The sequence below is a fragment of the Periophthalmus magnuspinnatus genome, chromosome 20 (genome assembly GCF_009829125.3).
Source record: "Periophthalmus magnuspinnatus isolate fPerMag1 chromosome 20, fPerMag1.2.pri, whole genome shotgun sequence".
In the NCBI taxonomy this organism is placed as follows: Eukaryota; Metazoa; Chordata; class Actinopteri; order Gobiiformes; family Gobiidae; genus Periophthalmus; species Periophthalmus magnuspinnatus.
In genome coordinates, this window is record NC_047145.1 from 24,268,204 (window position 1) to 24,290,219 (window position 22,016).

At 45.3% G+C, this 22,016-nt stretch overlaps 1 protein-coding gene across 1 annotated transcript in view; it reads right to left on the reverse strand.

Annotated features, from left to right (window-relative positions):
• sugct (succinyl-CoA:glutarate-CoA transferase) overlaps window positions 1-22,016 on the reverse strand; it is a 38,430-nt gene that overhangs the window by 2,109 nt on the left and 14,305 nt on the right. The window contains exons 10-13 of the mRNA XM_033985834.2: window positions 19,516-19,587; window positions 18,767-18,864; window positions 18,444-18,546; window positions 278-341 (exon numbers count right to left, since the gene is read on the reverse strand). Coding sequence (XP_033841725.1) covers window positions 278-341; window positions 18,444-18,546; window positions 18,767-18,864; window positions 19,516-19,587 — 337 coding nt within the window. The remainder of the gene's footprint in view (window positions 1-277; window positions 342-18,443; window positions 18,547-18,766; window positions 18,865-19,515; window positions 19,588-22,016) is intronic.

Below are 22,016 nucleotides of genomic sequence, written 5' to 3' on the forward strand. Positions count from 1 at the left end.
ACCCCTCTCACAGGCACGGCTCTTTGCATGACTGCTCCTTTCAGTGCATTAACGAGCCTCAGTCTGTGCCATGAACAAAATAACATTATGTAACAGTCAAATATGTCTTTAATCAGAACGCACGGCCAACTCTCACCTGCAGGTCTGGACCAGGACTGAACGGGGACTAAACCAGAACTATACCAGGACTAGACCTGGACAAAACCAGGACTAAAATAGGACTAAACCAAGACTAGACCCGAACTAGACCGGGACTAGAGCCGGTCTGACCTCTGACCTGGGACACAGATAGATCCTGCCGTGGGGTGCTCCATGTTTTGGATCAGGCCGTTGTGGTTCACCTGAAACAGAAATAAAATAAAGTTGTCAGTCCAAAGTTCCGCTGCACCAGTCCCAGCATTATAACTAGATCTGAGTAGGGACCAGCGAGGTCCCCCTGACCAGGATCCTGACTCAGGTCTGGTATAAAGCAGAAGTGGGATGGGCAGTAGGAATGGATAAACTTGTGCTGTGACAAATGGAGAGTGGGACAGGTTTGTTTAAGAGCCTGGACACTGGTAGAGAAGAGTCAGTCTTGGTTGAGTCCTTGCTTAGTCTTATGCTCACTCACTCAGTCCTGGTTTAGTTCTAGTGTAGTCCTAGTGTTACTTATCATGTGGTTTTATTAAAGCTCCTATATTATGTAAAATAGTTCCTGCTGAGCTTTAAGTCGTGTTCTAATGCTGTTACCTCTTCAAAAACATACCTGGAATTGTGTTTTGCTTCATTCATACATGTTTGAGTAACTTTTTATTATTAGTCTGTCTACGTCTTGAAAGCTTAAAATGCTCTGTTCCACCTTGTGATGTCATTCAGTGGTAGTTTTCAGGTTCACAGCTCCTTTTACCTTTAGTTCAGTAGAGATCAGCAATTCTAGGGCTGAAATTATCCAAATGATTCTAGTGAAGGTGTGTGGAGTTTAAAAACACAGTGGAGCACTTCCTGTATCACCACATGACATCACAAGGTGGAACAGAGTGTTTTCAGTTTGAGAGAAGAACTGCAGGGTCTGTGTGTTAAACATGTGTGAATGAAACAAAACACAAGTCCAGGTCTGTTTGTGATGAGGAAACAACATTAGGACATGGATCAGGAATAGTGTGATCTGGGCCCTTTAAAGATGAAGGTTCAGAGTCGTGCGGGTCTTGCTCATGGGCACATCAGCACATCAATCCTGGTCCAGTCCTGGTAAAGACCCAACTTTCCTTTCTTTCTCTCTTCAGTACAAATGCTTGTCTCTCCTCCTCCTCCCTCTGTTTCTCTCTTTCCTCTCCTTCCATCCTTTTTCTTCCTCCCTTTTCTCTCTTCAGTACAGATCTGTTTGTCTCTCCCCCCCTCTCCATTTCCTATTTCAACCTCCCTCTTTCTCCCATCCTCCCTCTCTTCTCCTCTCTCTCACCTATTCTCTCCCTTCCCCTCTCTTCTCGCTCTTCCGTACAGACCTAGACTTTTGGCTGCACAGCTGTAGTTTCCACGTCTTTGGTTTATTTGAGTTCCACATCTGTCCATCCGTGTTACATTTACTTTTCATCCTCCCTCTTTCTTCCCCCTCTCTTCTCTCTCTCATTTCTCACTCTCTGTTTATGTTTCAACATGCTTCAGAAACTGGGCTACTGCAACGACACTCAGCTCCCGTCTGCTGCCGTCTTCAGGACTGAATCAGGACTAAACCAGGACTGAACTGGGATTGAACCAGAACTGAAATGAAACTGAATCAGGACTGAACCACTAACACTGACCCTCCTGTCTGCTCCTCTGACTTAATTTTTACAAAAAGTCGCTTCATAAGAGCATGTCCTTGAACGTTTGCTTTATACTGACCACTACAGTCTTGATACTAAAGCAGGACTAAAGCAGGACTAAAGCAGGACTAAATCAGAACTAAAGCAGGACTAAATCAGAACTAAAGCAGGACTAAATCAGAACTAAAGCAGGACTAAATCAGAACTAAAGCAGGACTAAAGCAGGACTAAAGCAGGACTAAACCAGGACTAAAGCAGGACTAAACCGGGAGTAAAGCAGGACTAAAGCAGGACTAAATCAGGACTAAACCAGGACTAAAGCAGGACTAAAGCAGGACTAAACCAGGTCTAAATCAGGACTAAACCAGGACTAAAGCAGGACTAAAGCAGGACTAAACCAGGGCAAAAGCAGGACTAAAGCAAGACTAAAGTAGGACTAAACCAGGACTAAACCAGGACTAAACCAGGACTAAACCAGGACTAAGGCAGGAATAAACCAGGATTAAGGCAGGACTAAGGCAGGGCTAAACCGGGACTAAAGCAGGACTAAACCAGGACTAAACCAGGACTAAGGCAGGAATAAACCAGGATTAAGGCAGGACTAAGGCAGGGCTAAACCGGGACTAAAGCAGGATTAAAGCAGGACTAAACCAGGACTAAAGCAGGACTAAACCAGAATTAAAGCAGGTCTAAACAAGTCTGAACCAGATCTAAGTAAGTCCCAGTAAAAGTGAAGTCTTAAATGAACCGGAGCAGATCAGAAGCAGGAAGTAGCAATCAGGAAGTAGCAATCAGGAAGTGAACAGGAAGTGCGTGGCTGTGTTTGATCCATGGATCCATTAAAATAACTGGACAGGGTATTACTAGCTGTCGTGAGTTGCTTTAGTGGCCACCATAGAGTGTATAAAGAAGTGGACTAAGTCAGTATGACATCACCCATAGTGTTCGGCTCCTGCCAAATGAAGCTCATCGAGGCTAGCAGTTACAGGGCTCAATTTGGAACCAACTTTCTTATTATTTTTCCGATCACGAGTATCATAGCAACCAAAGAGTCAACCTGAAGGGAGGCTGTTGAAGTTAACTCCCCTTCTAGCCCACAACGCTGATTTAGCAGGGAGCAGGCGCTTAGCAATGCTGTCAACTAAACCTGTTGCTAATGCTAGCGAGAGCGATCTTGGGGAAAGAAGGTGCCTGATTTCTTTGTTATTAACGTTCATATCTTGATTTACAGACACAACAACAAAATAAAACCCCCAGGATCATGTAGAGCGGGTCAATACAAACATTTTAAGATCAAAATGATGAACCTAACAGCAGCAGTTACAGAGAGGGGCCAGTTTTCTAATGTAGAGTGAACTGGAGCTAGCATTCGCAAAGGTTGGATTTTATGTCAATTTCAATGTATTTACTGATCATATACTTATACAAACGTTGTCTTCAGTTGTCTTAAAAAAAGCATTTTAATCATTAGCTTCGGCTTGCTTCAGCACCGCTCTAGCTGCTCTCACTCTGATTGGTTAGATTGGTTTGATTGTGCGCGTCATGTGCACATAATGCGCACGTCATGTGACATGTGCTCGTGTGGGAGAAGATCACTACACTGCATGATCGATGAGCAGGAGAGCCACCTGATGTACCGAGCCACTAAAGGCTAATCTATTTATATGCGCCATTAAACTCAGCCCATTCACTTGAATCGACAGCCATGTTTAAGACCAGGGGTTGGATTGATCCAGAGTTTAACAGGAACCACATCTGTGTCGCTCTGAAGTTTAGAACAAGGGGAGAACAGGAGCAGACCAGGACTGAACCAAGACAAAACTGGGACAGGACCAAGACTAAACAAAGACTAAACTGGGACAGGACCAAGACTAAACCAGGACTGGACCAAGACTAAACCAAGACTAAACTGGAACAGGACCAAATCTAAACCGGGACTGGACCAAGATTAAACCAAGACTAAACCAGGACTGGACCAATACTAAACCGGGACTGGACCAAGATCAAAGCCGGACTAAACCGGGACAAAACCAGGACTGACTCCTCTCTATGATGGAGAGGAGTCAGTCTGCCCCCCACACACACACCTCTCCTCTTTTTCTCTCCTCTCTCTCGCTCTGTGTGCGTGTCCTGTTTCCGGTGATCAGTAGTTTAGCAGAGCGCACATTAGACTTTGACGTTTGGTTTGGTGAGATTTGTCCTTAAGAGTTCACATGAGTCATCGTCAGAGAGCAGGTAAAACCAGCGCTGACAGCCACAAAGTTTGAGCGCGTTTGATTTGAGACAGAGAGAGAGAGAGGGAAGAGGAGGGAGAGAGAGGGAGAGAGAAGAGGGAGAGAGAGAAAGAGGAGGGAGAGAATAAGGGGGAGAGGAGGGGGAGAGAGAGAGAAAGAAAGAGGAGAGGGAGGGAGCGAGCGAGAGAAAGAGGAAGGAGAGAGAGAAAGAGGAGGGAGAGAGGAAAGAGGAGGGAAAGGGGGAAGAAGAGAGAGAGAGGAGGGAGAGAGGGAAGAGGAGAGTGAGGGGGAGGGAGAGAGAGAGTGAGAAAGAGAAGAGAGAGAGAAGGATGGAGAAAAGGAAAGAGAAAAGAGAGAGAGGGAAAAAGGAGGGCGAGAGAAGAGATGACTAGACAGAGAGAGAGAGAAGAGGAGGGAGAGAATAAAAGAGGAGAGAGAAAGAGAGTGAAAAAGGAGGGAGAGAGAGGGAATGAGGAGGGAGAGAGAAAAGATGACAAGAGAGAGAGAAGAAGAGGGAGAGAAAGAGAGGGAAGAGACAGAGCAATAGAAAGAGGGGGAGAGAGAGAAAGGGAAGAGACGGAAAGACAGAAAGAGGAGGTAGAGCAAGAGAAAGGGAAGAGAGAGAAGAGACAGGGAGAGAGAAAGAGGAGGGAGAGAGTGGGAGAAAGAGGAGGGAGAGAGAGTGAGAGAGAGAAAGAGGAGGGAGAGAGAGTGCAGGTGAAGTCAGCGCTGACAGCTCCGAGTTTGAGTGCGTTTGATTTGAGCACATCAAAACTGTGCTCCCTCTGAGTGTTCAAAGCCTGACACATGTGAGACGGCTATTTGAAGAGTTTCAACGCACCCACACCAGGGACTTATGCAAGAGAGAGGGAAGACAGGGAGAGAACAGAGGAAGAGAAGAGAGGGAAGACAGGGAGGGAGAGAAGACAAGGAGAGAACAGAGGAAGAGAAGAGAGGGAGAGAAGAGAGGGAAGACAGGGAGGGAGAGAAAAGAGGAAGAGAAGAGAGGGAAGACAGAGAGGGAGAGAACAGAGGAAGAGAAGAGGGGGAAGACAGGGAGGGAGAGAAGAGAGGGAGAGAAAAGAGGAAGAGAAGAGAGGGAAGACAGGGAGGGAGAGAACAGAGGGAGAGAACAGAGGAAGAGAAGGGAGGGAAGACAGGGAGGGAGAGAAGAGAGGGAGAGAACAGAGGAAGAGAAGAGAGGGAAGACAGGGAGGGAGAGAAGAGAGAGAGAGAACAAAGGAAGAGAAGAGCGGGAAGACAGGGAGGGAGAGAAGAGTGGAGGAGAGAGAGGAGAGGGAGGGAAAAGACAGCGAAGAGAGAGAGAAAGACCAGTGTGAGCGGAGGTCAAGACCAGAGCACACCCTGATAGAAGAGACAGAGAAGGAGTGCAAGAGGAATCAAAGACAGAACAGAGGAGATGAGAGAGTGGAGGAGAGGGGAGAGAGAGAGGAGGAGAGAACTTTGAGCCAAGGTCAGGACCAGAGCATAGTCTGATAGAAGAGAGGAGGAGAAGAGAGAGAACAGATGAGAAGGAAGGAAAGAGGGACAGAGAGGAGAGAGAGACAACTGTGAGCATGATGGATAGAGAGACGGAGAAGGAGAGCAAGAGATGAAAGAGAGAACAGAGGAGGGGAGAGAGAGAAGAAAAAAGTAAAGAAGAGCAAAGAATCAAAGAGAGGGGGAAAGGAGGAGAGAGATGAATGAGAGCGGAGGTCAAAACCAGAGTATGGCCTGATGGATGAGAGAGGGAGAAAAAGGAAAAAGAAGAATCAAAAAGAGAATATAAGAGTGGAGGAGAGAGAGATGAAGGAGGAGAGATGGAGGGCAGGTTAGAATCAACTGATGAAGAATCAGAAAAGCTAAAAATAGTCCAGGACCAGAACTAGACCGAGTCCAGACCAAAACCAGGATCAGACCGAGTACAGACTGAGTCCAAGACCAGGACCAGACCGAGTCCAGGATCAGGCCGAGTCCAGACCTGGGATCAGACCAAGTCCAGATTGAGTCCAAAACCAGGACCAGACTGAGTCCAGGATCAAGCCGAGTCCAGACCTGGGATCAGACCGAGTCCAGATTGAGTCCAAAACCAGGACCAGACTGAGTCCAGGATCAAGCCGAGTCCAGACCTGGGATCAGACCGAGTCCAGGACCAGACCGAGTCCAGAGCTGGGATCAGACTGATTCCAGATCGATTCCAGGATCAGACTGAGTGCAGACCAAGACCAGGACGAGACCGAGTCCAGACCAGGACCAGACCTGTGATCCGGATGGAGCCTGCACCTCATGATGAAGAGTTTTGTGGTTTGGTTTAAATGATGAAAAGAAGAAGTTTACTTTTGAGCCAGGCTTATTTTCCGTCCAATTACACTAATGATGCAACTAATGAGGCAGAAGGCCCTGACCCAGCCCCTAACCCAGGAATCTAACCCACAATCTCCTCACTGACAAGAGGAGATTAAAGTTAGGTTTCCTTGGTTTAGTTGGTTTAGGTTAAGTCCTTATTTGGTCCTGGTTTAGACCTGGTTTAGTCCTGGTTTAGTCATGGCTTAGTCGCTGGTTCAGCCCAGGTTTAGTCCTGATTTTGTCCTGGTTTAGACCCCGATTTAGCCCTGGTTTGGACCCTGATTTAGACCTGGTTTAGTCCTGGTATAGTCTTGGTTCAATCCTGGTTTAGACTCTGGCTCAGTCCTAGTATAGACCTGGTTTAGACCTGGTTTAGTCCTGGTATAGACCCTGGTTTACTCCGGATTTAGACCCTGGTTTTGTCCTAGTTCAGTCCTGGTTTAGTCCTGGTTTTGTCCTGGTTCAGTCCTGGTTTAGACCTGATTTAGTCCAGGTATAGTCCTGGTTCAATCCCGGGGACCCTGGTTCAGTCCTGGTTTAGATGTGGTTTAGACCCTAGTTCAGTCCTTGTTTAGTCCTTGTTTAGTCCTGGTTTAGTCTCTACAGCGGTCTTATTCAGAAGCTGCTCTGGTTGTAATTTTCTTGTTCTTTCTAAAACAGTTCCACCTGTACATTAGCATTTAGCTCGTCCGCGCGCTCCTGTCTGCTCCTCCACACATCCGTTTTCTTAGGACCAGACTGGGATCTAAAAGCCAGATCAGGACTAGACCAAGACCAGGAAAAGAGAGCAGGACCAGCCCAGGCCCAACCCGTCTCACATTAGCATCGTGTTTCGCCCTGACCATAATTTGTCAAGGAACATGTGTATTCTGGAAGTGTTTTGTGAGAAAGAGAGCTTTGAAATGGAGACATGTTTGGTACAGTACAGAGGACAGGCTCTGGTCCTGATCTGGTCCTGGTTTAAGCCTGGTTTAGTCCTGGTTTAGTCCTGGTTTTAGTTTCAGTCATTAAGAGATCCTCTTGCAGTTGTGACCTACAGGCAGCTAACACCACCTGGCCTAATCAGCCAAAACCAACCATCTGAGAATGGAAGGGCATCTGACACACAGGGGTACAGGAGAATGGGAGGGCATCTGACACACACAGGGGTACAGGAGACTGGGAGGGCATCTGGCACAAAAGTGCACAGGAGAATGGGAGGGCATCTGACACACAGGGGCACAGGTGGAGGGGAGCGCTTCTGACACTCAGGGATGGGAGGGCATCTGACTGAAGATAAATCCAGTCCTTTCCACAGTCTTCTGTTGTGTGGAATGTGGTCACAGCGGCTGAGGTCGGCTGCATACTTTCCCATGGCTCTGCCCTGCTCCGCTCATTAACGGGACAGTAGACAAAGACCCAACAAAGACCGGTTCTAGACCAGGACCGGACCATGTGGACCTGGTTATTTTTGGATCCGAGGATCTAAAGATAACGAGCAAAAGCCCACATATGCTTTCACTGCCCAGGGACATCAAAAAGGGAGATGGTTTCAAAGAGCCACGGCGAGAGTCACAGCGAGACCCACTTTAGTCCGGCTTTAGTCCTGGTGTAGACCTGGTTTAGTCCTGGTTCAGATTCCTGAGTCATGGATCAGTCTGGCTTGAAATTTGAATGATTTGATTTTTAATGGTGTAACTGGATCAGGACTCAGTCTTGGTCTGGACCAGAACTCAGCCCCGGTGTGGACGCAGGGCCAGGCCTCAGCCCTGGTCTGGTCGTAGGACCAGGACTCAGCCCCGGTCTACACCCAAGACCAGGACTCAGCCCCGGTCTGGACCCAAGACCAGGACTCAGCCCCGGTCTGGACCCAAGACCAGGACTCAGCCCCGGTCTGGACCCAAGACCAGGACTCAGCCCCGGTCTGGACCCAAGACCAGGACTCAGCCCCGGTCTGGACCCAAGACCAGGACTCAGCCCCGGTCTGGACCAGGACTCAGCCTCGGTCTGGACCAGGACTCAGCCTTGATCTGGTGAGGAACCAGGACTCAGCCCCGGTCTGGACCCAAGACCAGGACTCAGCCCCGGTCTGGACCCAAGACCAGGACTCAGCCCCGGTCTGGACTCAAGACCAGGACTCAACCCTAGTCTGGACCAGGACTCAGCCCCGGTCTGGACCCAAGACCAGGACTCAGCCCCGGTCTGGACCCAAGACCAGGATTCAACGCCAGTCTGGACCAGGACTCAGCCTCGGTCTGGACCCAAGACCAGGATTCAATGCCAGTCGGGACCAGGACTCAGGCCTGGTCTGGACCAGGACCAGGACTCAACTCCGATCTGGACCAGGACTCAGCCCTGGTCTGGACTAGAACTCATCCCTGTTTGGACCAGGACCAAAACTTCCCAGGACTGGACTGTGGTCCTGACGCAGGACCAGGACTTGGCTCTGGGACCGGGACGACCCAGGATTGGGCCGGGTCACAGGAGCTGTTGTTTGTCCCACTGGGAGGACACCTGATGAGCAGACTCTGTGTACACACAAACAGACCCCCCCCAAGTCCTTTCAGCCCCAGTCCTGGCCCAGATCCACAGCTCAGACCGGACCAGGGTCTGGAGCGGGGCTTGGGGTCTGAACAGTGTGCTCGATTCAGTCGCCCTGTAGTGGAGACAAGAGGAACAGAAAATACTGCAGCTTTGAACTGATTTGTATGTTTAATATTCCACAGAGTGGCTCCCAAACACACCAGACCAGGACCAGACCAGGACCAGACCAGAACCAGACCAGGACCAGACCAGGACCAGAACCAGGACCAGACCAGGACCAGGACAGGGCCAGAACAGGACCAGGCCAGGCTTAGACCAGGACCAGACCAAGGCCAAGAACAGACCAGGACCAGAATAGGACCAGGCCAGGCCTAGACCAGGACCAGACCAGGGCCAGACCAAGATCAGACCAGGACCAGACGGGACCAGGACCAGACGCAGAACCAGAACCAGATTAGAACCAGACCTGAAAGAGACCAGACCAGGACCAGAATTACACCAGAGCTGGACGACAACCACTAAGTGGGACAGGCTTAAACCAGGACTTGTCCAGGCCTTGGACCAGGACTACACCAGGACTAGAGCATTCTAAAGGAGACGTGAATGAGTGTCAGATGTAAAAGCAGGTTTTATGGGAGAAGTGTAGGAGTGAACATGTTTAAAAGGCCTCAGGGAGGAAACGCAGGACCAGACCAGAACTGAACCAGGACTTGAGCCAAGACTGAGACTTGGACCAGGGCCTCAACTTAAAGCTGTCATGTGTTGTTGAAACTTTTAACACTTATAACATATATTTTATCTTGGTGCTGTCAGTCTGCCTCAGGGCAGCTGTGACTGTGACAGGAGCTATGCACCACACTGAAATAATCCACTTTCATTAAGACTAAGGGATGAGGCTGAAGCACGAAGATTGTGCAAAGGAACATAAAAGGTTTTCACTTGGTTTAGTCCTGATTTATTCCTGTTTCAGTCCTGGTTTAGACCAGCTTTAGTCCTGGTTTAGTCCTGGTTCAATTCTAGTTCAGTCCTGGTATAGTCCTGGTTTAGTCCTGGTTCAATCCTGGTTCAGTCCTTGTTCAGCGCTCATTTAGTCCTTGTTCAGTCCTGGTTTAGTCTCTGTTGTTGTAAAGTAATCCTTGCTGTCCTGAGGTGACTTGGCTGCCACAGATGCTGGAGGGGTGGAAAAAACATTGAAGTTCCAGATTTTGGGGACTAAACCAGGTCTGAAGAGGACTGTGAGGTGGGACTGACGAAGACCAGGTCTACACCCGGACTTCAGAGGGTTTTACAAGGCTCCGAGGCAGGTGCAGCTCCAGATTTTAATAAGAACGTTTTGTGCATGGAGAATTAGAATATTGATGATAAAAACAGGACATGTCCAAATAAGGATTTCCTGTTTCCAAAAAAACAGGGTTAAACCAGGACCAAACCAGGACTAAACCAGGTCTAGCACAAGACTAAACCATGTCTAAACCCGATCTAGCACAGGACTAAACCAGGAGAAAACCAAGACCAAAACAGGACCAAACCAGAACTACACCAGGACCAAACCAGGTTTAACCCAGCTCCATGGATGAGAGCGAGGCTTCAGTCCTGTCTCTGGGTGTCTGCTTTATGTGAGTTTGATGGACAAGGTCTTGATTCAGTCCGGACTTCAGCGCCTGTCAGAACCATGATTAATGAGAGAGTCCAGGACTAAACCAGGACTACAGAAAGATCCGGTTTCAGGGACTTGACAGGGACCAAAACAAAAGCCCAGTCCAGGTTCACGACCAGGGTCAGGGACAGTCTGGGAAATCCTACAGAGAAACACATTCCCTGTGCATCAATTCACTGAGAGCACTCACATGTTTTATGGATTTTGTGCAAAGATGTAAACAGAGAAGTGAAAGTAAACAGCATCTTTAGAAGTGAACTGGCAGATTAAACTGTCCAGTCTCTGCTTGCATGGGATACAGAATACACATTACTCCAATTGATACTTCTGCATGTATGTCTACGGTGGAATGTCCAGCAGATACCATAGTAACAAGACACACACATGGGCAAACACAACCTGACCAGTTTTTTAAAAGTCTGGAAACTCAAGAAGAAGCCTGTGATCAAAACAAGTGTTCAAGGTCTTTTTAGGAGTTTGATTTTCAACAAAAAGGTGAGAGTCACTAACTGAAAAACTGCTGGCTAATGCTAGTGACACTTGTGACTGTAATGTTATTTGAGAGAGGCTTGAGTACTAGAGCTTCAGACAGAGCAGAGCCTATCAGCTGCAAAGTATCAATACTTTACTAAGATGTAAGCCTGATCACCGATGAATCTCACAGAGTTCACATGTGCATGATTGAGAGGTGGATTAGCCAATCAGGGACAAGCATGGTCCATCCGTATCAAAACAAATATAGCTGCTTGGATTGGAGGATGGAGGATTTCTACAGAATCAATGAGCAAAACTCTAAACTCGTCAGAGGAAAATGTCTTTTTGTTTGTAAATGATGGTGACTAATGAGCTCTGTTGTTTCACATGCATCACTGAAATAAAGAAATCTGATTGGACAGTCATGTTTGTTCTGGCTTAACCTGTGACAGGGGGAGGGGGACCAGACGGATATTCCTGTGTATAAAAATACAGACACATATCAGTCTGGACCTGCCAGGCAAACTCACTCCAAAGCTCCATATAAGTCACTCTCCTCTCTGCTTTGGTCCATATATACTGTAACAATACAATCAGTCGGCTAAGAAACTATTTATAGACTTAGCGAATAAAGGACTGCACCCATAGTGGAGACCCCGTCCCTGTGTGTCAGATGCCCTCTTTGTGTCTCTATGGGGTCTTATTCTGTGTAAAAGCTGCTAACCCTGTGGTTTAGACCTCTACAAACATGTTCTGAAATACACGGGATTCTTTCAGTCTCTATTAGGTGTAAATGCTCCTGAACCCTTCTCCGGTCTGAGGCTGGTTGGAGCATTAACCTTTTGGACTTTTTGATAATATATAACTGAATTATTTAAACATGTGTAAGTAAAATGAAAAGATGAAAACCATAGGAAAGTTGATGCCATTGTTGGATGGAGGAAAGTTAGAGGTTCTGTATTACAAAAAAATGTAGCTTTAAGTCATGTTATAATGCTGTTACTCCTCAAAAACACACTTTTGTGTTTTGTTTCATTCACACTTGTTTGAGTAACACTTTCTTATTAGTCTGTCAACATCTCCAAAGCTCAAAATGCTCTGTTCCACCTTGTGATGTTTTCAACAGCTCCTTTTATACCTTTAGTTTAATAGAGATTGGCAATTCCAGGACTGAAATTATCCAAATGATTTCAAGTGAAGGTGTATGGAGATTAAAAACACAGGGGAGCACTTCCTGCATTAAAACATTACATCACAAGGTGTTTTCTGTTTGAGAGAAGAACTCAGTGTAAATATGCAGGGTGTTAAACGTGTGAATGAAACACTGTGATTATAACACAGATCAGAAAACAGTGTAATATAGGTCCTTTAAAGTTGTGCATGCCTTGAAGCTCAGAGAGAATGAGGAATGGAGATTTGAGTCACACCTTTGGCTCTGATCATGGTGAACAGAGCAGGCCGAGCCACTCTCCTCAGAGCAGAGCAGAGACCTGGACTTTAATATAAGAGAGGGGCTGGTCGGACCTACACCACAGACTCTCTTCAGGGAGACGCTCTTTGGGTGGATTTTGTAATACACTATGATATGTAGATCATTATTCCACATTTTGTTTATTGTTTAAAAGATGTATTGTTCTAACACAGCTTAAAGAGGGGGTATTTACTTCTATTGGCTATTAACAGCTGAATACATAAAATATTCCAATATACCATCAACCCAATGGATAATAAGTCAAATCCTCCAGATAAGTTAGTCCAGACCAAGACTAGACCAAGATCTGGAAATGCTGCTGCAGACAGGTTCAACCCAGAGACACTGAAGGAGGAATTGATAGATTTCTACCATGTTATGGAGAGGTTTTAGATGTCATCCATGCATGCAGTATTTTGGCAATCTCTGCTGGGCCCTATTCAAACCCTCCCTCTTAGCTGTAAGCAACACAAGACTACGTCATTCATGCTCCCATTTGACAATTCTCTGTAAAATATCCCAAAAAACATGATACAAAACTTTACACAGCAACATGACAAACCTGATGTGATGTGTAGTAGTTTCATTAGTGGGATGCAGCTGATTGTGCTGTGACAGCGCTCTGAAGGGGGAGTGACTTTTGAGTGTCAAAAACAAAAATGAAATTAATACACTGTTTGGGGCAAATTTTGCAAAACAATAAAAGGTAGATCTAATGGTGATCTAAATATGTTATGTGTTAGCAATGAATACTCCAGAGAAGTTAAATAACCAAGCTTTAAGTGTACAAGCTTAAAACCCAGAGAAGCATCACCTCATGACATCAGCCAGGTGGAGTGGAGTATTCTGAGCTGTGCAGAGGGAAACACACTAAACCTGCAGGATTACTGAAACACGTGTGAATGAAACTAAACACAACTCCAGGGCAGTTTCTGAGGAGGACATTTCTGGGTTCAACCATGGTTAAAGCCCCACTGTGGAACATTTCATCACATTCGGACAGGGCTGAGGCAGAGGAGCCCCTGAGCACCTAAGTCCAGATGTGTGGGTTTCACAGATGTGCCGGAGGAAGTCTGCTGCAGCCACTCTCAGCTCTTCCCCTCTCTTCTTACCAGCTCTCCTCCCCTCCCTCCCCTCCCATCCCTCTTTCCCTCCCTCTCACTTTTTCTCCCTCTTTCTCTCCCCTTTCCTTTGTCTTCTCTCTCTACTGTTCTCTTTTTCTCCCTCCTCTCTTTCCTTCCCTCTACTCTTTCCCTCTCTCCTCTCTTTTCCTCTGTCCCGGTTCAGTCCCGGGTCAGTCCTGGTGTAGAGCAGACCTGGTTCAGTCCTGGATCAGTCCTGGTTTAGTCCTAGTTCAGACCTGGTGTAGTCTCAGTAGGGAGGACCTGCTGTTTCAGTGGGTCAAAGTGACATTGAACTGAAGAGTAGAATTATCTGAAATTAAAATTTCCACATTGAGAACGAAGTGACATAAAACAAAAGGTCATCTAACTAATTACTCAAACTATTCTGACACATTTCTGACACATTTGGAGAGAAGAGCCAGACAAGCAGATGGAGCCAGAGGAGCAGAAGCAGAAGAGCAGAGCCAGACGAGCAGAGCCAGAGGAGCAGAGTTAGAGGAGCAGAGCCAGAGGAGCAGAGCCAGAAGAGAAGAACCAGAGGAGCAGAGGCAGAGTCAGAGTAGAGTCAGAGGAGTAGAGTCAGAGGAGTAGAGTCAGAGGAGCAGAGTCAGAGGAGCAGAGCCAGAGGAGCAGAGCCAGAAGAGAAGAACCAGAGGAGCAGAGGCAAAGGAGCAGAGCCAGAGGAGCAGAGGTAGAGAAGCAGAGTCAGAGGAGCAGAGGATTTACAGTGGACTTAGCTCCTGCTGAACTTCATAACCATTTAAATTTATCTTCCTAAATCCTTCCACTCCCCTCAGTCCATCCAGGGACACATCACTCTCCAACACTCAAGGTTAGAGCGATCTCATGTGTGTGTGTACAGAGACACTTCACCTGCACTTGTGTGTGAGCGGACAGAGACACTTCACCTGTGTGTATGTGTACAGAGACACTTCAACTGTGTGTATGTGTACAGAGACACTTCAACTGTGTGTATGTGTACAGAGACACTTCAACTGTGTGTATGTGTACAGAGACACTTCAACTGTGTGTGTGTGTGTGTGTGTGGACAGGGACACATGTACGCGTGTCCATATAAATGGACATAGCTAATGCGCTAGCCACCGTGACCTAGGACACACAGGACGTGAGCATGAGCGTACTTCCAGCTCCATTGACTCATCCGCCTCCAATTCACTTTCTATTGAAAAACAGTCACCCCTCTCAGTAACTACTGCCGTCAGGCTCGTCATTTCTTAAAATGTTTGTATTAACCTGCTCTACATGGTCCTGACATTTTTATTTCACTATTTTGTCTGTAAATCAAGATATGACCAATAATAACAGACGAATCAGGTGCCTTCTTCCCCCGCGGTTGCTCCTGCTAGCATTAGCTACAGGTTTGATTGACAGCATTACTAAGCTCTGTGTGTGGACAGGGACACGTCACCTGTACATGTGTGGGTGTATGGGTGGACATGGACACTTCATCTGTACGTGTGTGTGTGGACAGGAACACATCACCTGTACATGTGTGTGTGTGTGGACAGGGACACATCATCTGTACTTGTGTGTGTGTGGACAGGGACACATCACCTGTACGTGTGTGTGTGTGTGTGTGGACAGGGACACATCACCTGTAAGTGTGTGTGTGTGTGTGGACAGGGACACATTACCTGTACGTGTGTGTGGACAGGGGTACGTCACCTGTAGGGGTGTGTGTGTGTGTGTGTGTGTGTGGGAGTGTGGACATAGTTCTCTGATTCTATGGTCCAGTGGAGTGTGTCTCCTTCATGTCTTGTATAAAAACACTTCCGTCTGGTTGTTGGTTCATAAATCAGACATGCTGGATATTCCTGGTCTATGGTGGTGTTTTGCGGTCTCCTGTGTGTCTCTCTGTGTGGGGTCCCTCAGGCCGCACACAGCCATACGATCAGAGCTGCTGAACTGTATTTGTGAGCGGTTTGACGGTTATAGAGTCATAAAGGTAATTTGTGAGCTCAGTCCAAACAGAGGAGTGTTCCTCAGAGATTTAAGGACGTGTGATCAGAGAAGAGAGAGCTCCGGCCTGGATCAAGACGAGCTGTGCAAATACAACATGGGGCTGACACCAGGAGAGGGAGGGTTTAAACACACCATAAACATGCACTTTAGAAAGGTCTGAACCAGGTCTGAACCAGGTCTGAACTGGGATTTAACCAGGACTAAACCAGGTCTACACCAGTTCTGAACCAGGCCTAAACCAGGTCCTCACAGTGCTCTCCTCTGGTGTGTTTTAATTGTTCAGATTTGAGGCGTAAACATAAACATGGTGGAGAAAGTGTTCCCAGCTGCTCCTCTCATGTGGTCACTGCCAAAGGACGCCATTTTTACCCATGATCCTCTGAGTAAACACACATGATTGTACTGGACATAGAATGTACACTACAAGACTCAAATAGGACTCAACCAGGACTAAGCATCCATTATTAAACCAGGAATACATGAGGACTAAATAGGTCTAAACCAAGACTAAACCAGGACTAAACCAGGACTAAACTAGGTCTAAACCAAGACTAAACCTGGACTAGACTTAACAAGGATTAAACCAGGACCACACAAGAATCAAGACAGGATTAAACCAGTTCTCTCTAACTGTACTTGTACAGATTTTTATGGACTATGGGCCCTCGTGTCCTCTTCAGAAACAGTTGTGGTTAGTTTCATTCAAACAGCAGAGGACAAACCCAGGCGTTTGTATGTTGTACACTTTTACATAAACTGATGTCACTACAAAGTATCAATAGTTTATAATTTCTCATTGTCTGTGTTCTACATGTATCTCTATGGTGGAATGTTCAGCAGTTACCATGGTGAACTCTGTTCAAAAAGTTGTAAGACTGTCTCAAAACTCAAGAGAGTTGTTTAAATCAGCTCACCTGTTGTAGTTCCAACTACGACCATTCTCTCTGATCAGATTGTGTTCAAGCAAAGCTCAGATTAAAGTCTAAATTGTGTAAGAGTTTCAGACAGACAGAAACCAGAAGTTTACATACACTATGCACACGTGGACAAAATTGTTGGTACTCGTCGGTTAATGAAAGAAAAACTCACAATGGTCACAGAAATAACTCCTCCAGTTGTCTCAGGTTTGTAGGGTGCCTTTTCCAGACGGCATGTTTCAGCTCCTTCCAAAGATGCTCAATAGGATTTAGGTCAGGGCTCATAGAAGGCCACTTTAGAATAGTCCAGTGTTTTCCTCTGAGCCTCTTGGGTGTTTTTAGCTGTGTGTTTTGGGTCATTGTCCTGTTGCAAGACCCATGACCTGCGACTGAGACCAAGCTTTCTGACACTGGCCAGCACATTTCTCTCTAGAATCACTTGATAATCTTGAGATTTCATTGTACCCTGCACAGATTCAAGACACCCTGTGCCAGATGCAGCAAAGCAGCCCCAGAACATAACAGAGCCTCCTCCATGTTTCACAGTAGGGACAGTGTTCTTTTCTTGATATGCGTCTTTTTCCATCTGTGACATAGAGCTGATGTGCCTTGGCAAAAAGTTCCATTTTTGTCCCATCTGTCCATAGGACATTCTCCCAGAAGCTTTGTGCCTTGTCAACATGTAGTTTGGCAAATTCCAATCTGGCTTTTTTATTATTTGTTTTCAACAATGGTTTCCTCCTTGGTCGTCTCTCATTAAGTCCGACTTTGGCTCAAACAACGACGGATGGTGTGATCTGACACTGATGTTCCTTGAGCTTCAAGTTCACCTTTAATCTCTTTAGAAGTTTTTCTGGGCTCTTTTGTTACCATTCGTATTATCAGTCTCTTTGATTTGTCATCGATTTTCCTCCTGCGACCAGGTCCAGGGAGGTTGGCTTCAGTCCCATGGATCTTTAAATTTCTGAATAATATGTGCAACTGTAGTGACAAGAACTGAACTCAAGCTGCTTGGAGAAGGTCTTATAGCCTTTACCTTTAACATGCTTGTCTATAATTTGCTTACTAAGAAGAGACAACTCTTTCCTTTGCTTCCTCTGGTCCATGTTGAGTTTGGTACTCACCATGTCACCAAACAGCACAATGACGACCTGTAGCCCTATATATGGGTTCACCGACTGATTACAAGATTGTAGACACTTGTGATGTTAATTAGTGACACACTTTGGATTAACATGTCCCTTTGGTCACATTATTTTCAGTCTTTTCTAGGGGTGCCATCATTTTTGTCCAGGCCTATTTCATGAGTTTATTTTTTTAAGTAATTCTGTTGAAGCATTGTTGAAAAGCAATGTCTGATTTTCATTGGTTAAATTTCATAGAATTTTTTATATATTATTACTTTTATTTCTGTGACCATTGTGAGTTTTTCTTTCATTAACAGAGGGGTACCAACAATTTTGTCCACGATTGTATAATAAGACAAGTACGGCCAAACTGGTTACAAAGTGGATTAAGGATAACAAAGTCAGTGTTTTGGAGTGCCATCACAAAGCCCTGGTCTGAGTTCTATTGAAAATTTATGGGTAGACCTCAAAAGGCAAAACTTGGCAAACTTGGCTCAGTTTCACCACTTCTATCAGAAGCTATGGGCCTAAAATCCTGCCAACTATTGTGAGAAGCTTGGGGAAGGATATCCAAAACGTTTGAGCCAATCCATACAGATTAATGGCAATGGTACCAAATACTGATGAAATGTATACAAACTTATGACTTTGATTTTTTTACTTTTTTCATTCTCTCATTATTCTGGCATTTAGCAAATAGAAATAACTTTAGTAATCCCTTGACCTAAAACAGGAAAAGTTTAATCTGGTTTCACTTATAGGTGGATCCTGCAGACTTGTGTGAGTCCAAGTGGGTCTGCACTCACCTGAGGGTCGGAGAACACCTGCTGGATGCTGTTGATTGGTCCGACCGGAACGCCTGACCCCTCAAACCTTCTCAGCCAATCAGACGTCGTCTCCTGGGCAAACCTGGACATACCCGGACACACCCAACAATATGAGACCAGGGAGGATTTAAACCCACCAGTGAGAGAGCAGGAATCATTTAAACCCGCCAATCAGAAACCAGGTAAGATTTAAATCCACCAATCGGAGACCAGAGGATTTAAACCCACCAATCAGAGACCAGAAAGGAATTAAACCCACCAATCTGAGACCAATGAGGATTTAAACATGCACCTGCTCTTACCTCTGTGACAGCACAGACAGCAACTGTTTCCTGTTCTGAACTCGGAGTTTGTTCGTTTTATATTTGGCCTCTTCTGTGAGCTCCTCCAGATCAAGCACCTGTACCACACAACACCAGTCAAACTACTACTCCTGCAACTACTAATACAACTGCTACTGCTGCTACAACTACTACTACTACTACTGCAACTGCGACTGTTATTACAACTGCTACTGCTACTACTACTACTGCTACTACTACTACTACAACTGCTACTTCTACTGCTACTACTACTACTACTAATACTAACCTTACACTTGTAATACTGCCTTACACTTGTAATGTGCTTTACAGGCTTGTCAAAGCCTCTCAAAGCTCTACACTATAGTCATTATTCATTCACTTCCACACTTGGTGATGGGAAGCTACTGTTGTAGCCACTGCTATCCTGGGGCAGACTGACGGAAGAGAGGCTGCCAATCTGCACCATCAGCCCCTCCGACCACTAATAATTCACGCACTCACCACTTTCATACTAGGCAATGTGGGTGAAGTGTCTTGCCTAAGGACACAACGACAGAACTTGGTTCGAGCTACTACTACTACTACAACTGCTACAGCTACTGCTACTACTACTGTTGCTACTGTTACAGCTATTACTACTACTACTACTACTACTACTGCTACTGCTGCTGCACATGTACTACATAGAACCAGTGAAAAATTATACTATTAGTACTACAACAACAATTACTCAGTCTGCTCTTTACCTGACAAACTCGGACAAACTGCACGTCGTTTCCCGCGGCGACCACAATGTGTCCATCTGAGGTCTTGAACCCCTGCAACAAAAACACATGTTCACATCACAGACTGTATATGTAGATTGACCTAGGTAACCTGATAGCCACCACATTCCAAACAGTGATCATGGGCGCGCTTCCGGCTCCATTAACTCTGGCTCCAATTCACTTTACATTGAAAAACTGTGGCCCCTTTCTCTGTAACTGTTGCTGTCAGACTTGTAATTTTGGACTTAAAATGTTTGTATTAACCCGCTCTACATGATCCTGATATTTTTATTTCACTATTGTGTCTGTATATCAAGGTATGAACATTAATAGCAGACCAATCAGATGCCTTCTTCCCCAGAGGTAGCTCCCGCTAGTGTTAACAACAGGTTTGATTGGCACCTGCCCCGTGCCAAACCACTGGTGCGGCCAGGAAGGGGCGTTACCAGCTTCGCTTTGGATTGGCTCTTTGGTTGCTATGATACTCGCGGTCACAATTCCAAATATGAAAATTGGTTCCAAATTGGCCCCTATAACTGCTAGCCTCGATGAGCTTCATTTGACCGGAGCCGAACGCTATAGGTGACCTCACGCTCCCTTAGTCCACTTCTTTATACAGTCTATAGTTCACATCTGTATTACATCACAGGCACTGTGAGCCACCCCGGGACTGTGGCTACACCAAAGAGGGGACAGAGTGTCCGGGACAACTCAAGCGCTTAGAGGAACAGGGCAATATACAGGAATCACTAAATCACTTTTCTAAAGAGGAGGTATTTTGCTTCTGTGGGGTATTAACTGCTAACACAAAACATATTTAGACAATGTTCCTTTTATTTTTGTGAAAATGCTACATTTACTGAAAATAATGTATTAGCTTATTTTATAAGTTTATACGTTTTTGTTCTTTTTTTATGCTGTGTATCCCCTCCCTTTGCTCCTGTCACTACCCCTTCAGAGCACGTGCATCCCATTAATAAAACTACTGCACATCAGGTTTGTGAAGTTGTAGTGTATTGCATTGTATCATGCTTTTGTATACTTATTTAAAATTGTCGTGTGAGAGAATGGGTGACGTAAACTTGGCTAAGCCATAAGGAGTTCAAACAGGACCCATGAGAGATTACAACTATTACTAGATTACTCAAACAAACATAGATGACATATAAAACCTCTTGAGGGCTTTTGATGAGGGAACAAAGTTATAACATGGTAGAAAGCTCCAAAATGCAAAATGGACATTTTGCATAATACCTCTTTGATGTCAGGAATTACTGAGACTTTTTATATGTTGGAAGGAGCTAAGTCACACACTGTTATGTGATTAAATCAGGTTTGACTATATTATTTGTAATAAAACATGTGCTTGTAGCATAGAGTTACAAAGGTTATGTTAACTATGGATTCTATGTTTAAACAGAGATCAAGTCTGTCTCAAACAGGTCTTACATCACAGTAGAATGAGGTTAGGAGGAGTACACTTGTCCAACAGTGACAGACGGACTCTTTAAACAGTGTTGGGCCCTGGACATTCTGGGGAGGCTTATGTGGAATGTTTCAGCCGGTACAATCTGATATTTGTCTTATTGTTAGGCCTGTCACATAAAAACTATATGGACTTATTGTTCAGTACATGACAGGTGGAACAATATTTTTTAGAGTCACTATTCATTGGGGTACTTTTTCTTTGTACTAGTAGGAAAATGTTGTTTATTTTTCTACAGTATAAGATGGGAGTTATGTAAGGTTGAATTATGAACTTCTATGACTTGTTACAGACACAAACCATTTAAAGTGTTGCATTCTGTTCTTTATTTATTGCAGTTCATATTTTTGAACAATATTTTTTGAGGGATAATTCTGCCTTATGGTGGTTTCAGTGTTATTGTTTATCATTTATATTTACTTCACTAATGTATTGCACTTCAGAATGTGTCATTGTGACAGGCCTAACCTGTTGTGACTGATAACTGATATTACAGATGTCTGCATCAATATTTTTTAAATCTATGATAGAGATTACAAATTTGTACAAGTTGTAGTTAAGTTCTAGGGATGTCAAAAGTATCAAAATTCAGATACTAACTATCACTAAAAATAGTATTGAAACTAGATACTTATTTGAGCAGATATCAATACAATAAAAGTCACATTCACAGAACAGTGAATAGTCTTCAGTAAAAACAATTACAAAATGATCTGAAACAGACTAAACATGTTTAATTTTGTATGATGGTATGTGTATTAGCCAGGATATATTGTAGAATGATTAAACTGGAGTTAGAGCCCCACAGTAAAGTCCACAGAGCCGAGTCGGGTCCGTGACAAACGAGGCTCCAGAGACCAGCTGTGAATCGCAGCTTAAGAACAAGACATTTATAAGACCCAATGAGACAGAGCCATCTCCCCACACTCACAGACCGAACTCTCACTGCTCCCACAAGACCCCGACCTGACTAAACCAGGACTAGACCAGGACC